We start from the raw sequence: 13,193 nt of genomic DNA, 5'->3' as shown, positions 1-13,193 counted from the left end.
ATTACTACTACTGCTACTGCTATTACTACTACCATGAATATTTTTACTACCACTACTGCTATTACTACCACTACCACTACTATTATTACTTATACCACAACTGCTAATACTGCTATTCCTGCTACTACCAGTACTAATACTACTACAGCTATTAGTACGACTGCTACTAGTACTACTACTGCTACTTCAAAAACTGACTTTACTACTACTACTACTACTTATTATACTACTACTACTGTTATATAAAATACTACGACCACTACTACAGCTATTACTACGACGACTGATTCTACTACTTCTACTACTTCTTCTAATTACTAATACTTTGACTACAACTTCTACTACCACTGCTACTACAAATATCACTACTGCTACAGCTAGTACTTATTCAAATGCTACTAATACTTATACTGCTAATAATACTTCTACTACAACAAATATCACTACCGCTGGAATTCTTTTAAGCTACAGAAACCGTTCGAATATCAAAATGTTCAGCTCTTTCAGGAGAAGGGTGATATGACTTCATATTTGTAATCTTTCAACTTTTTTGAATTATTAAGCTTTTTGCAATTTTTTTAAAATTGGATATCTATTTTCAGCAATGTTTTTGAGATTCATTTCAGCTTTCAGCATTCCAACGCATTTTCAGCAGGAAATGCATTTTCTAGTTTGTTTTATTCCTTTGTGTCAGTACGAGTCCAATTTTAATTGGAATATAACAGATTCATTGATTCTGCAAGCGTTGTTGTATTAAATATAATGTTTTTTAACTGTGGCCTCCAGTCTTTCATCATCCTGAACAACCATCAAATTAAACTAAAATCAATTATATTTTCCAAAAAACATCTTCCCTCATAAAGCTGCAAGATGAAAGTGCCCTAAACTATTTAGTTGAACTACAAAGTGAGGCACATTGCATTGTTACTAATTGGAAACTATAATGAAAGTCAGGCTGAGCATACTATAGAAACACACAGGAGGATGCTTTCACACCTCACCTGTAACCAGGTCTGAGCTCCGTCTTTAGAGTGTTGGTCTGATAATCATGTAGAGCTGGTGATGCAGGACGACAGGCAACAACAGCAAAAGTACACATTTCGTGCATCTTTTGGTATAAAGTATTACATAATTGCCAGAGTAAATTACAAAAACGATGTTATTCAGAGGGAAGGAAAAGAACATTGTAATATATAGTAAACACTGTCAGCAAAATGGGTGTTTTATCATGACATTTCCATAAGCTTTAGTTTACAGCTGCAAATGTAGCTTCTCTATGTGTATTATGTCACACTGCCTTCTTTTTAGCAGGGAAAAAAATTGCAATACACAACTGAAAACTGCATCCAACCCGGTGTGGAAATGGCAATTTGAGTCCAGACCCGGCCACACTTTTTTTTACATTACAAATGATGGTGTTTGTAAAGTCTGTTATTCAGATTTATGGTCAGATTTGCAAGCTGGATAAAGTGAATTTACGGACTACCGCCCTGGTTACAAGGACTGACGTTTTTCTGAATTTCAACTGAAATGCAGCCGTTTTGCTGCTGTAAAGTGATGAATAACCTCTCATCCAGCGGTGATGGGTAGAGAATGGACTGCGGCGCCGTCCTATCCCATGCAGCGGCCAAACGCATGTCACACATGAGTCAATATCTAATTTACTGAGTAGAGATTTGTACTCTTCAGAGCACCGTTTGAGCATGTATTCATCAGCGGGTCCCTCTGTAATCTTAAATCAGCATTGTTGTGCTGGCATCGCTGCATGTCCGTCTGAAATATAATGATTTTGTACTGAAGATGGAAACTGCCAGAGACTCAGATCTCTATGGAAAGCAACATAATTGGCTTGCTTGGCGCTCTGCATTTCTTTTATCCAACTTGGCGAAGTACATGTTTGTCCACTCATGATGGAAGTGATTATGGGATTACTAGCACATGATTTAGCAAAACCATGCTGGATGCCCATTTCTCCCTTATTTCATTTCATAATGTGCATTTTAACACGTTTAATGAAGTAAGGGGAAAGGAAAAACATGGTGTAATGTTAGGAGGCCGGGCTGTTCAGCTTCAGGTGCACTCAGAACTGAATTAGTCACATTCACTGTGACATGCATGCAAGCATTTTAACTGCACTTAGTTTTGAAAATGTAAAAAGAAGAGTGTTTGGCTACGGAGCCCAATCTGTGAGCCTTTTCCCACCTTACAAAGTATATTGCTTTACAGCTTCGTTTGTATTTGTTGATTTGATCAATTCATTGTTTTAAATTCTTTTATTTTATTATTAGTTTACTTTTATCGTATCGACAATTTATTTCCTTTTCATCTATTGTACAGTTTTATCCGGGTTTAACTCTGAACTTAGTTGTCTTGCTTTATTTGGCCCATTGACCTCAGTAATATCAGCCATGCTCAGACCAACAGCTCTGTTTGTTGTTGTAGATGTGTGTGTGTGTGTTTCATTTTTATGTGCTATTGCAGCAATTCTATTATTATTGCCGTTTCTTCCGAACACAAACATTTTTGTCCTCATTAATTCATTATGGATTGTGCTTATCAGGTGTGTTTTAGGACAATTTTAATAAGAACGCCAAACATTTTCAACATTGCGTGGGAGTTTTAATTAGTGGAGTCGTGTAGCAAAATAACAAACACAGCTTCGTCAGTTCTTTTGTTTAGGATTGTTTGAGAACACGAAGCTAAAGAAAACAGTAAAGTACATCTCTGAGTCCCCTAGCAACTCGGTACAACAGAAAAACAATGAGAAATGGATTGGGTATTTTCAGTGCAAAATAAGGTCAAGAAAAAGTGCACTCAGTGACATAGAGATGGGAGTTTGATGGGGGGGTTATGGATGGAACACGTCTCACCTTGCAGCAGGGACGTGGCTGTTGTCACAGTCTCCGGCACGCCATCCTTGCTGTAAATGGACTGCAGGAACTCGGGAACGCAGTCGTTTTCATCGACAACAACAACTCGTACCTGAGAGAGGGGTTGAGGGGGGGGGGGGGGGGGGGATCGAAAGATGGAGAGAGAGAGGCAGGAAGTCAAAGATGGGAGGAAGAGTAAAGTTAAAAATTCCTGTAACATTTAGTCCCCAAATACATTGGCATGAAAATCTTCAAGGTAAAAATAAATCCATCATCAAGATTATTCCACAAGATAAAGAGATTGAAATGCTTCAAGGACTCTTCTGACAAGATCGAAATCTTGAAAGTTGAACAAAAGAACACAGAGTCTCTCATATACCTGAGTGAAACTGCATTGGGACTACATCTGGAGCATTTCAATTCAGTTCAATTCCATTTCCTCTGTACAGCCCAAAATCACAAATCCTCAGTGCTTGAACCCTCGTACCGTATATAAGTACCCCCCCCCCCCAAGACATTAACAGGTGAAAAGGAAAGAAACCTCAGGGAGAAAAGAGATATGTGCATTTGTCTTGTTCAGTGTTGCTATTTTCCATTTTGATGTGTATGTTAAGCTCCTAAGTGTTAATTATGTGCTTGTACTGCAGGTGGGTTTGTTCTGCCTGGCGCATGCTGCAGCCGGTTATGTCTGCTCTGCTCGAGTGTCTTGTGTACACTTTTATTTTGCTTATATGTGTATTGGTTTTGTTTATGTTACTGTCTGTTTATCTATGAATTTTAATTCCATTTTAATTTCAGGCTGCCTTCAAACATCTGGCGGGGAACAGCAGATGAGAACTAGCGTCTCTGGCTCACTTACAGTTTGACTGTTGATTGGTGTGCATTGTCCCGGCTAAATAAACAAATAAATAAATCTCTCTCCCAGCATGGCCAAAGCGCAATGAAAAACAATCTATATGACAGGAAGATTTTACTCAAGATAAACAATATATTCTGTAATATTAGACTTGAAACGAGTGTAAAGTCTCTGCATTTGTCCTCTCATACATGTCTCAGTGACGCCGTGACTGTCTCTACATGCTAAAGCTGCCCAGGCAATCACAAGTGGAAATGCACGAGATTAAAAGTCACACCGGGTTAGTGTTATGAAAATTTTAAATCTGGGATTACTACTTCAGGCACCATCCGGAATTGGTATTCTTTGGGTACGGAGTCGTTTTTCATCTGCGAGTAACCCAAATTAACCCTATCCCTAGCCAAGAGGACGCCTCATCCCGACCAGCTCCAAAGGCGTGCCCTGACCCTGATCCCTCTGGTTTATTTACCCCACCTCAGTGGGGGAGCTTCTGCAGAGTCGGCCACTTCGCCTGTCAGCGGAGAATACAATCTCGTGCGATTTTTTCAGAAGCCCTGAGCTAACAAATGAGAGTGGATCAGTGCGCACAGATGGATTTGTATGGTGTGAGCATGTAGGTGTGTGTGTGTGTGTGCGTGAGACACTGTAAGGCTGTTCAGTTCAAAACCACTACACATCACTCTCTAATACACACACACACACAAACACACACATTGTAAGTGGTGTGCAAATACCACTGGTATTACATCGTGGTAGGTGAGATGAAGTTCTGTAATATCAGTTAATCCTTCAGCAAAGATCAGCATGGAAGCAATGGACAGCAAAATAAAATCTGACCATGTCAACTCCCTGAGGTGATTTTGTGTTTGCCAGTGACTGTTAATCTTTGTTTGCCTCTGTGTGTGTGTGTGTGTGTGTTTACTTGGCAGAATGCATGTGTGCCAGTATAACGGGAAATGACGTTCGACAAGACATAAACATACGGCACATGTGTGTACGAAGCTGAAGAAAAGCAAGATTGAATGAGAAGAGAGGGGTAATAAGGCAAGATGAGCTTGAACACACACACACACACACACACGGGGCAGCTGCAGGCCGGTCTCAGGCTGGTTAGGTAACTAATGGCGCCGATGAGCTATCACTCCTGGAGGGAGAAACTTGGAAACTACCTGCAAATTAAAGTCATGCTCAGTGACTCCAGTCAACACAATAGGCTACACCACCTCTGTTTGCTATTCTGGTCGACAGAGACAGATTTTCTGAAGAGCAGAAAAGAAATAGCAGCTACATCAATCGAAGACGCAGGTTTATTTCTACAGTCCCCTATTATTAATGCTATAGTTAACTTTAACACAAGAACGAGGGGGAAATAGAATGCGTTTAATCGTGAGGTGCTCAAAAGCACTTCTGATTCATATTGGTGGACCAACTAAAAATAAGCAGTTGAGCTGTGAGTTACAAGCAGTCTCAGACAGCTGCATTCTTGTCTAAACTCAAACATAGTGCACACAACCTAAATGCCATTTAGGCATGGTCACAGGTCGACATTTTGGATTGGTTGCCATTTTAAAGAGGGCGTATGTTATGTAATGTGAGCCTGCAAGAGGGCAGATGCCAGGGGGGAAAGAGATGGATTCGTTGAGGGTGTGATCGCCGCTGTCCGGTCACCCTCATCCCTGAAGTGTAGTGGTTTAGTATTTTTCCTGCATCCATTTGTTAACCCTAAATGGACTGAACCCGACGTGAGCTCAGTGAGAAAAGGACCAAAGTAGACCTGAGCGGGTCGACTAGACCTAAACACTGGCAACACAGAAGCAATACATACATCTTAATACAACAAGCCTGAAGTCCATAATCTTTGTCTCACATTTTAAAAGTTGAAAGTCCGAGTCACACCCTCATCTGGGTCAATTCACAATCCATAAACATCAAAAGAGACCAAAGACAACAGATGGCTCCAGTGAAAGAAGTGTCTACCTTTAACTTTAGCTAGAGCAGCGGTTCCCAAACTTTTTAGGCCGCGCACCCCCTTCTACATCCCGACCGGGTTCGCGCACCCCCCCCCCCCCCCCTTAATAATAAAAAAAGCAACAGAGGCCATTTACAGCTGTCTCTCTCTCTCTCTCTCCTCTGACTGCTGGCTTCAGATTTCCCACCTGACAGTTTCCCCGATTTCAGCCAGTTTATTAATGTTGCTGATTGCATGAAGTTCGCATGAATGACGCTAGCTGCACAAGCTAGGCTGGCTAGTGTGTACGACTGGCGGCAGGCGGCAAGACTGCCGGAAGGAGCTCAAGTGCATTTATTAAATTGTACGTTTTTCATTTTAAATCTCACAAAGGGGATTTTTATAATTCATGTTTTTATTTTGTGAAAAATCCCACTTTTTTTTTTAAATATTTAATATTATTACACCATCAGACGCCATTACACTTTTCCTCTCACGCACCCCGTAGAGGCACTTCTTGTTCCCTGTTGGGAAATTACTGAAACAAAAATGTTCAATAGTATCAATCAGCAGAGACCAGCGTATTAGCATGTAGCACTGGAGCCAACGTATTGTTAGGTAGACTTGATGATGTGGGTGTCCCTTGGAGCCCCGATGACGATGTATTTATTTTGAAGCACTGTTTATTAATTTCACTATTCTTAACGAAATGTTATTAGAGTCATCATATACATTAAATATAACAACATTGTACAATCAGAGCATTAATATAGCAACAAACAACTATTATCTTTGCTAAGATACAGCGAAATAACTCACTCTCCCAGCCTTTCTGTGCATGTGAGCGTGCCCAAAGGTCCCAGCTACCGCTCTGTTCTCAAACGGCAGTTACATCTGATAATGCTTCCCTGACCAAGGGCAGCAAGCGTGATCGCAGAAACGTTGAGCCAGTTCCCCCAACAACACTGTCAGCCCCGTCAGCACTGATGCGGTTGTTTGCAGTGTTAGCGTTGATAGCACAGTTAGCCGTGAGCTGCTGGCTCAGCCGTCGCCATGTTGAGAACCGTGTGACGGCAGTAGATGTTCTCAGAATACCGTATAGCAAACCTTACAGTGAACCCCCACAGGATAGTTTCTATCTGGTGGTGTTACACTGCACAGCTAGAGAGGTGGCTGTTGGGGCAGCAGGGTTACAGCGTGGCGAAGCTGCTGGCTTTTCAGCGCTGATGGGACTCTATGTGAGGATGTTCAAAGAGCTATACCCAGACTCCAGAGGGCAAGCATGGGGATGAGGAGGCCGTTCACCCAGGGCAGAAGTGTGGACAGACAAGGGAACACACCAACTCTCTGTCAATTTCTTTCTTTCTTTCCATTTTCTCACTATTAGATCGAGTAATCCCCCCCCCCCCCCTCTCTCTCTGCCCGTACAGCCTGTTGGTGTTCTGTAGGCCACAGGGGTCCAGAGCGGAGCAGTTGAGGACAGATCGGTTCAGCAGGTCATGTTTTAGCCTGAGGCCAGAGTAATGATGGAGGCCAGACCAGATGCATGGATGCCTGCAGCATCTCTCACTTCCTGACAACATAAGGAAGTCATTGGGAATACCAAAGCAGTCGATCCAGACAGACACGTCTATTTGGCTTTGACTGAAGGCAAAACTTGTGCTCTAAAAGTGTACAGTTAACTTTTACAATCAGTGCGGGTTAAAGGCATCCCAAAACAACCCATGTAGCATTGATGAGTTCAAACTGCCTCCCGTTAAACAAAAAAGAGAGCAATCAGGAAGCCCTAGAACTGCATCATTCACAGCTGTTTACATCCATACAGCAACTGTAGGTCAATATATTTAAATTCAACAGCATCCAAGGACGTTTCAGAGCAGACTGCAGAGCAGACTGGGATTTAATGACCATGTGTTGTTACTTTATTGTCTGCAAGATATATCACAATCACCACTGCTCACCACAGTTCAACAGCTTCCGGCTAATTTCCACTGCACTGGGTCTGCAATTCTGTCCAAGAAGTACGTGACAGTGGCTTGAAATGCAGCAGATCAAAGTCAGCCGTGCCACATGAGGAACAAACAAAAGGACCGGACACCATCCCACTCGTAGAAGACTTATTCATTTGAGGACTTGTCAGATATTGTTTGCAGTATGCTGTATAGACTGTGCAAGACTTCATGAGACAGCCTTGTAATGTCAACAATCTTTGAGGTTTGAGGACCGTCAAGTCATTGAATTTGACAGTGGAAATGTGACTTTGAATTCACATCGCACACACACACACACACACACACACACAGAGACAAACCTCCGCTGCACTGCTCATGCTGTCCATGCCCTCGCTGGCTCGCACCAGCAGCAAGTAGCGATGCTGGTCGCTCTCGTAGTCGATAGGGCGGGTCAGGCTGATGTCACCAGTCTCTGCTGAGATGGAGAAGAGGCTGCTGGGATTGATGAGAAGGCTGTAGCTGATTGGTTTCTTCTGGAAGGACACGGCAGGTGTGACCAGGAAGCTGGGGAGGCATGGAGAAAAAGTGCACAATTGACTGAGTGTGCAGTAGAGGGCGAGGTCCCTTGGATTTAGTACCACCTCCTGAGCAGTGGCTGACATTGGCTACATGTTAAGTTGCAGGTTGTTAAGTTGCCGGAGTTGACGACAGACAATTAAAGTATACTCTTGTACATGCAGAGGAGGTTGGATGTTTATAGATTAGAATAAAGTAGATGGCATTATCGTGGAGAAAAGAAGTTGGGTAAATAAGTTTTGACACAGCAACATGGACTGTAGTGTAGTAAGGAAGGGCCGGTAGACTAGAATCAAACTGTGCGAGGGCTCAGCGATGCAGCTGAAATCAATTAGCTGCTATAAAAATACAAATACAGTTACTATATGACGTGTCAAATGTATGCAAAATCACATTCAAAATAATCAAACTAATGTTCATAAAAACTAACTCACTTTGTTTGTTTTATAGTGCCATATTGGTGAACTAACCCTTTAACACACCAAAGTGAGAAAGTAAAACCGATTGTGGCAAGGCACGGATTAAGTTCCCCGTCAGAAAGTGCTCCTGATGTCGAGGTAAAGCGGTGAAAGCATTCTAAATATAGCTCGCATTTAAACTGATATTGATTGTTTGGGTGAGACTTTCTTTTAAGTGTCTATAATAAGTTTCACTGCAGTCCCCTTCAACAGCGGTTAATTGCTTTGCTCCTGTGGTGGTGCTACTGATCTGGTTCTCCAAACCGGGGGCGTGATACATAAGTACCTCAGACGGCATCACTTTGAAAAATCCAAACTATTCCTTTAAAGTGAAGGAGAGCAGAGTTGTACAGCGTAGACTCAATTATCTAAGAGCAAAGTGAAAACTAGTAGAGTCAGAGCTCCCAGCAGAGCACACTAAGAGGGGGTCGGGAGGGGGCACACAGGTGTAAAATGCTGAGTTGACTTGTTGCTTGTTATTTATTAGATGTGCCATCTTACTCTGACCCAACTTCCCTAATGAAACGAGGGTAAACAACAGACGAATATCCACTTTATTGCTTTGTCAAACGTGTCAGTCACATCAAAGGAGCTGGAGGGCGATAACGACGCCAATCCAAGGACACTCGTCATAACTGTAGCACTTTAGTCAGACCTGCGGCTGTGTGTGTGCGCTCATGTGTGCGTAAGGATACACAGCCCTACGCAGTTTAATGTGTGGAGACATGCATGCATGTATGTGTGTGTGTGACATCCATATTTCAATATACATCAATGCTGATAAACTGCAATGTCAGAGCATGCATTAAATCCATCACGGACCACTGCATTAAAATGCCGTACTGTGTGTGTGTGTGTGTGTGTATGTCAATACTTGAAGGCAATACTTCAATTTGTGTGCTGCAGTATGTGAAACATGAATATGTGTTCGCACATCCAGAGATAGAAAGAAATATTATGCATCACGTCTGTGTTAGAAAGACAAAAATATGTATGTGTGCATATGCGAGGTGTGTGAACCCCTTCATGTCTATGTCTCGTCGAGAAATCCAGGTCGGAAAACCCTTAATTCTGTGTTGCAAGGCCAACATATCTATTGTGGGATAAATTCCATAGATAGGAGAAGGCGTCTTTTTTTTTTGGAATCCCTGTGTGTGTTTGTGTAAACTCACGGCTGTCCTTCAGGCGTGTTTTCCGGTACGGCGATGGTGAAGGACGCGTTGGTGAACTGTGGCGGCCGAGCTCCGGCCACCACCGACACGACGACGGGGGCGCTGCGGCTGCCCAGCCGGTCGGCGGCCACCACCGTCAGCAGGTACTCCCTGTCCCGCTGCAGGGGAAGGCCTGTGGTTCGTACCTGGCCGTTCTTCCTGTCCACTTCAAAACGACCATCACCGCCTGCAGAGAGAAGCAACATGCTTGTTGATTGGAGTACCAATGTCATTTCTGTTAAATACATATACACATAAATTGTTTTCCAGTCCCTCACACATGCAATTTGTTAAATTACACATATACAACACTTTTTTATTAAAAGGCATCATTGCACACGATTACTGGACTCAGACTCAAGCAGTGCTAAGGACTACAAGGCAAGAGGCAATGTAAATACCAATGCCTTCAAGAGCCGTGAAAAAGGCAGTAAATGCATGCTGAGCGTGTCGATAAAGTGCTAGATACCACTGGACATTCAGTTCTCCAAGTCGTTGAGATGTGAATTGCAAAGAGCAGAGATGTTGTGTTGCACGTCAGACCGCACTGGGATGTGATACTTCATGAACATGTAACATAACGGCACCAGAAGACCTTTGTAATTGTAGTGTAGTGATCATGCTTGACTCTGTGTGATAGGGGGCATCCGATTGCCACATCCAGTCCTGCATTCACAAAACAATTACACCAACATCACAACTGAAAACTTTAGTCTAGATATGGTTCTGCTTTTCTTGACATTCATTTTATCAAGTCAGTCTCCGTCACCCCCACGGGGAACGTTGGAAGACTGTCTCTTGATGGACACTGGTTTAACAGAAGCGGGCAGAGGAAATCATTACATGGCAAACAATAAGAAAAGCAATTATTTCTGCGTCGAGGAGAAATTAATTCTATTACACTGGAAAATAACCACGTAGGCATGAAATATTAACTGGCTTAAAGGGAGGCTGAAGATTCAAGGAGCAACAGAAACAGACTTGATTCTGCATCATGGGATACATTTAGAAGTATTGACCTCGATACATTTATGGCCTCTGTATTATACACTTCAATGATGAAACACTCATCTAAAACCATGCAAACTATTGACATAATTGAACTCATTTTGAGAATGTCTACGTGCAGAGGCTTTATATACATCAATGCACTGACTTCAGTATGATTACTAGTAAACTCTAAAGATGTTGTGGATGCAAGTGTGTACTATCTAAACTCCTCATGAGACTATTTTGTTCCAAATATTTCACTTGTCAAAGCAGAAAAGGCACATGTGTAAGGGATCCCTCTATTCTATACACTTATATTAGTTATTATATTACTCGTGTCCTCCTCACCCATCTACCTTAACCGTGAGGCAAGAAGTTAGGAAAAAGGAATTTGAAGGATCAATTATTAAACAATAGGACATGCGGGAGAAAAGTAGAACAATGTGCCTACCGTCAGACAGGAAGTACTCGACTTCACCGTTGTTGCCTTCATCCCCGTCCTCAGCATGGAGCATGTAGACCAGAGCGCCCGCAATGGTATCAGGGGAAACCACAGCCAAGTAGGGCACAGGAACCATGCTCCATTCTGGGATATTATCATTTACATCCATCACAGTCAACTCCACTCTGACCAAGTACCACTCTGGACCTGAAGAGGGATAAAACAGGGAAGACGCCAGTTTAGAGACGGTTAACCACGGCGACTGGCAGACCACATTCCAGGCAGATACCGCCTTTCATGTGGTCATTTCAAGTTCATGAGGAACAACATTGCGAGACACCTGGTATCGGTGAAGGAAAAGTTTGTCTGGCAAATGTACGAACGATGTATGAACATTATGCTGCATGCAGTTACATTTCATTCCACTTGGTTGGAAACTTGGTTGACGCACGATACCTTTTTTTGACGATAATACAATATTGATAAAATACTCAACACAGTCAAAGGTGAATTTGATTGATAATGCTATTCAGGGCTGGGCGGTATACCGGTTTAATCGGATTTAATTTCCCATATGATATGGATTTTTAATATGCCGTCATACCGGTACACAGACGAAACAACTTCTGTCGCTCTTCAACAGGCAGCAAAATATATTGTTTGCCGCTGAGAGCACTGCGGTCGGAGCTAGTTATCTTAACTGTATCGAGAGGGAACCCTAGTCATGGTTATAACTTTATACCAACAATTAACAACCCACAACTAACGCTCTTTAACAGGCAAAACACCACGACACAACAGTTTGTGACACAAACTATTTGTAACATTAATAACAGCTGGGAGAGGCTCCGTCGCTCCAGTAACGTTACATTAAAGAACAGAAAAGAGCGATGCAGGATGAACAAAGACTGAACAACAAAAGGTATTTTGGTTAGACACATATGTAACGCTGATTTCCGTGTAATATGTGTGGTATTTGTTATAAATGTATGTTGGTACATAGAGGGTGATAAGAAGCTGTACTTGGAGGGGCTTAGGACCCAGGGGAATGTAGGTGAAGGAAACAGGAAGTGACGGAACGGAAGATACGCCACACAAACAGCTGTTCACCGCTCGCTGGCCAGTTCTTTTCGGCATTAATTAATTAATGCTTTAATGCGAAAAATAAATATACCCTGATATACCGTGAAACTGCCAGAATCTTACAAAATACCGTGATATGCATTTTTGGTCATACCGCCCAGTCCTAATGCTATTCATATTTTAGATTTTCTAGACATATCACAATATAATCGTTCATGTGAATTATTTTAGCTGAAATAATCGTGACAATCAGATATTGTGACAGCCTTTGTTGCCACATTGCCATGCTAGGTAAATTCACTGCTACATTAGCCACATTTAGCAATGACTCAAATGGCTGTTCCTAGCATATGTTACAGAAACAGACAACAAATAAGATGCATGCTGTCTTTGTTCCCATTCGTCAACTTGTTTGGGGGTTTATCGGAGAAGAATGTTTCACACCTACATATTTCGACAAAAAGTGAATGAGGTTGTGCTTGATGTGTTGATTTTCAGTCCAAATGTAATAGTCGAACAGATTTTTATTCCCTTTGGTCTTCGAGAGTTGTTTCTCTGTCTAAAGCACCACTCTGTCCTTCTCTGTCAGACCAAAGACTCTACGAGCAGAGCAAACCATGTGACAGTCAGCCAGCAACAGACTAGTGTTTCACTCCAACCTGCTGTGCTGCCCAGGAAAACATTCCAGCAGCCAGTACAGACTGAGGCTCAGGTAGCAGTGTTGCCAGCTCAAAAAGAAATACAAGTAAACAAACCAGTGCCAACAAGAAAAGTGAGAGAGATGTTTGCATAGTATTATGTACTTCT

At 42.3% G+C, this 13,193-nt stretch overlaps 1 protein-coding gene across 1 annotated transcript in view; it reads right to left on the bottom strand.

The window, feature by feature from the left end:
- Positions 1 to 13,193, bottom strand: part of LOC306791227 (neural-cadherin) — a gene marked incomplete at both ends in the record, with an annotated part of 282,576 nt that overhangs the window by 191,078 nt on the left and 78,305 nt on the right. Inside the window, 4 exons of the mRNA XM_079287854.1 lie at positions 2,871 to 2,982; positions 7,986 to 8,190; positions 9,833 to 10,058; positions 11,313 to 11,510. Coding sequence (XP_079143980.1) covers positions 2,871 to 2,982; positions 7,986 to 8,190; positions 9,833 to 10,058; positions 11,313 to 11,510 — 741 coding nt within the window. The remainder of the gene's footprint in view (positions 1 to 2,870; positions 2,983 to 7,985; positions 8,191 to 9,832; positions 10,059 to 11,312; positions 11,511 to 13,193) is intronic.

This window comes from Melanostigma gelatinosum, assembly GCF_949748355.1.
Source record: "Melanostigma gelatinosum genome assembly, chromosome: 2".
Lineage (NCBI taxonomy): Eukaryota > Metazoa > Chordata > Actinopteri > Perciformes > Zoarcidae > Melanostigma > Melanostigma gelatinosum.
This window is presented reverse-complemented; position numbering and strand designations above follow the sequence as displayed.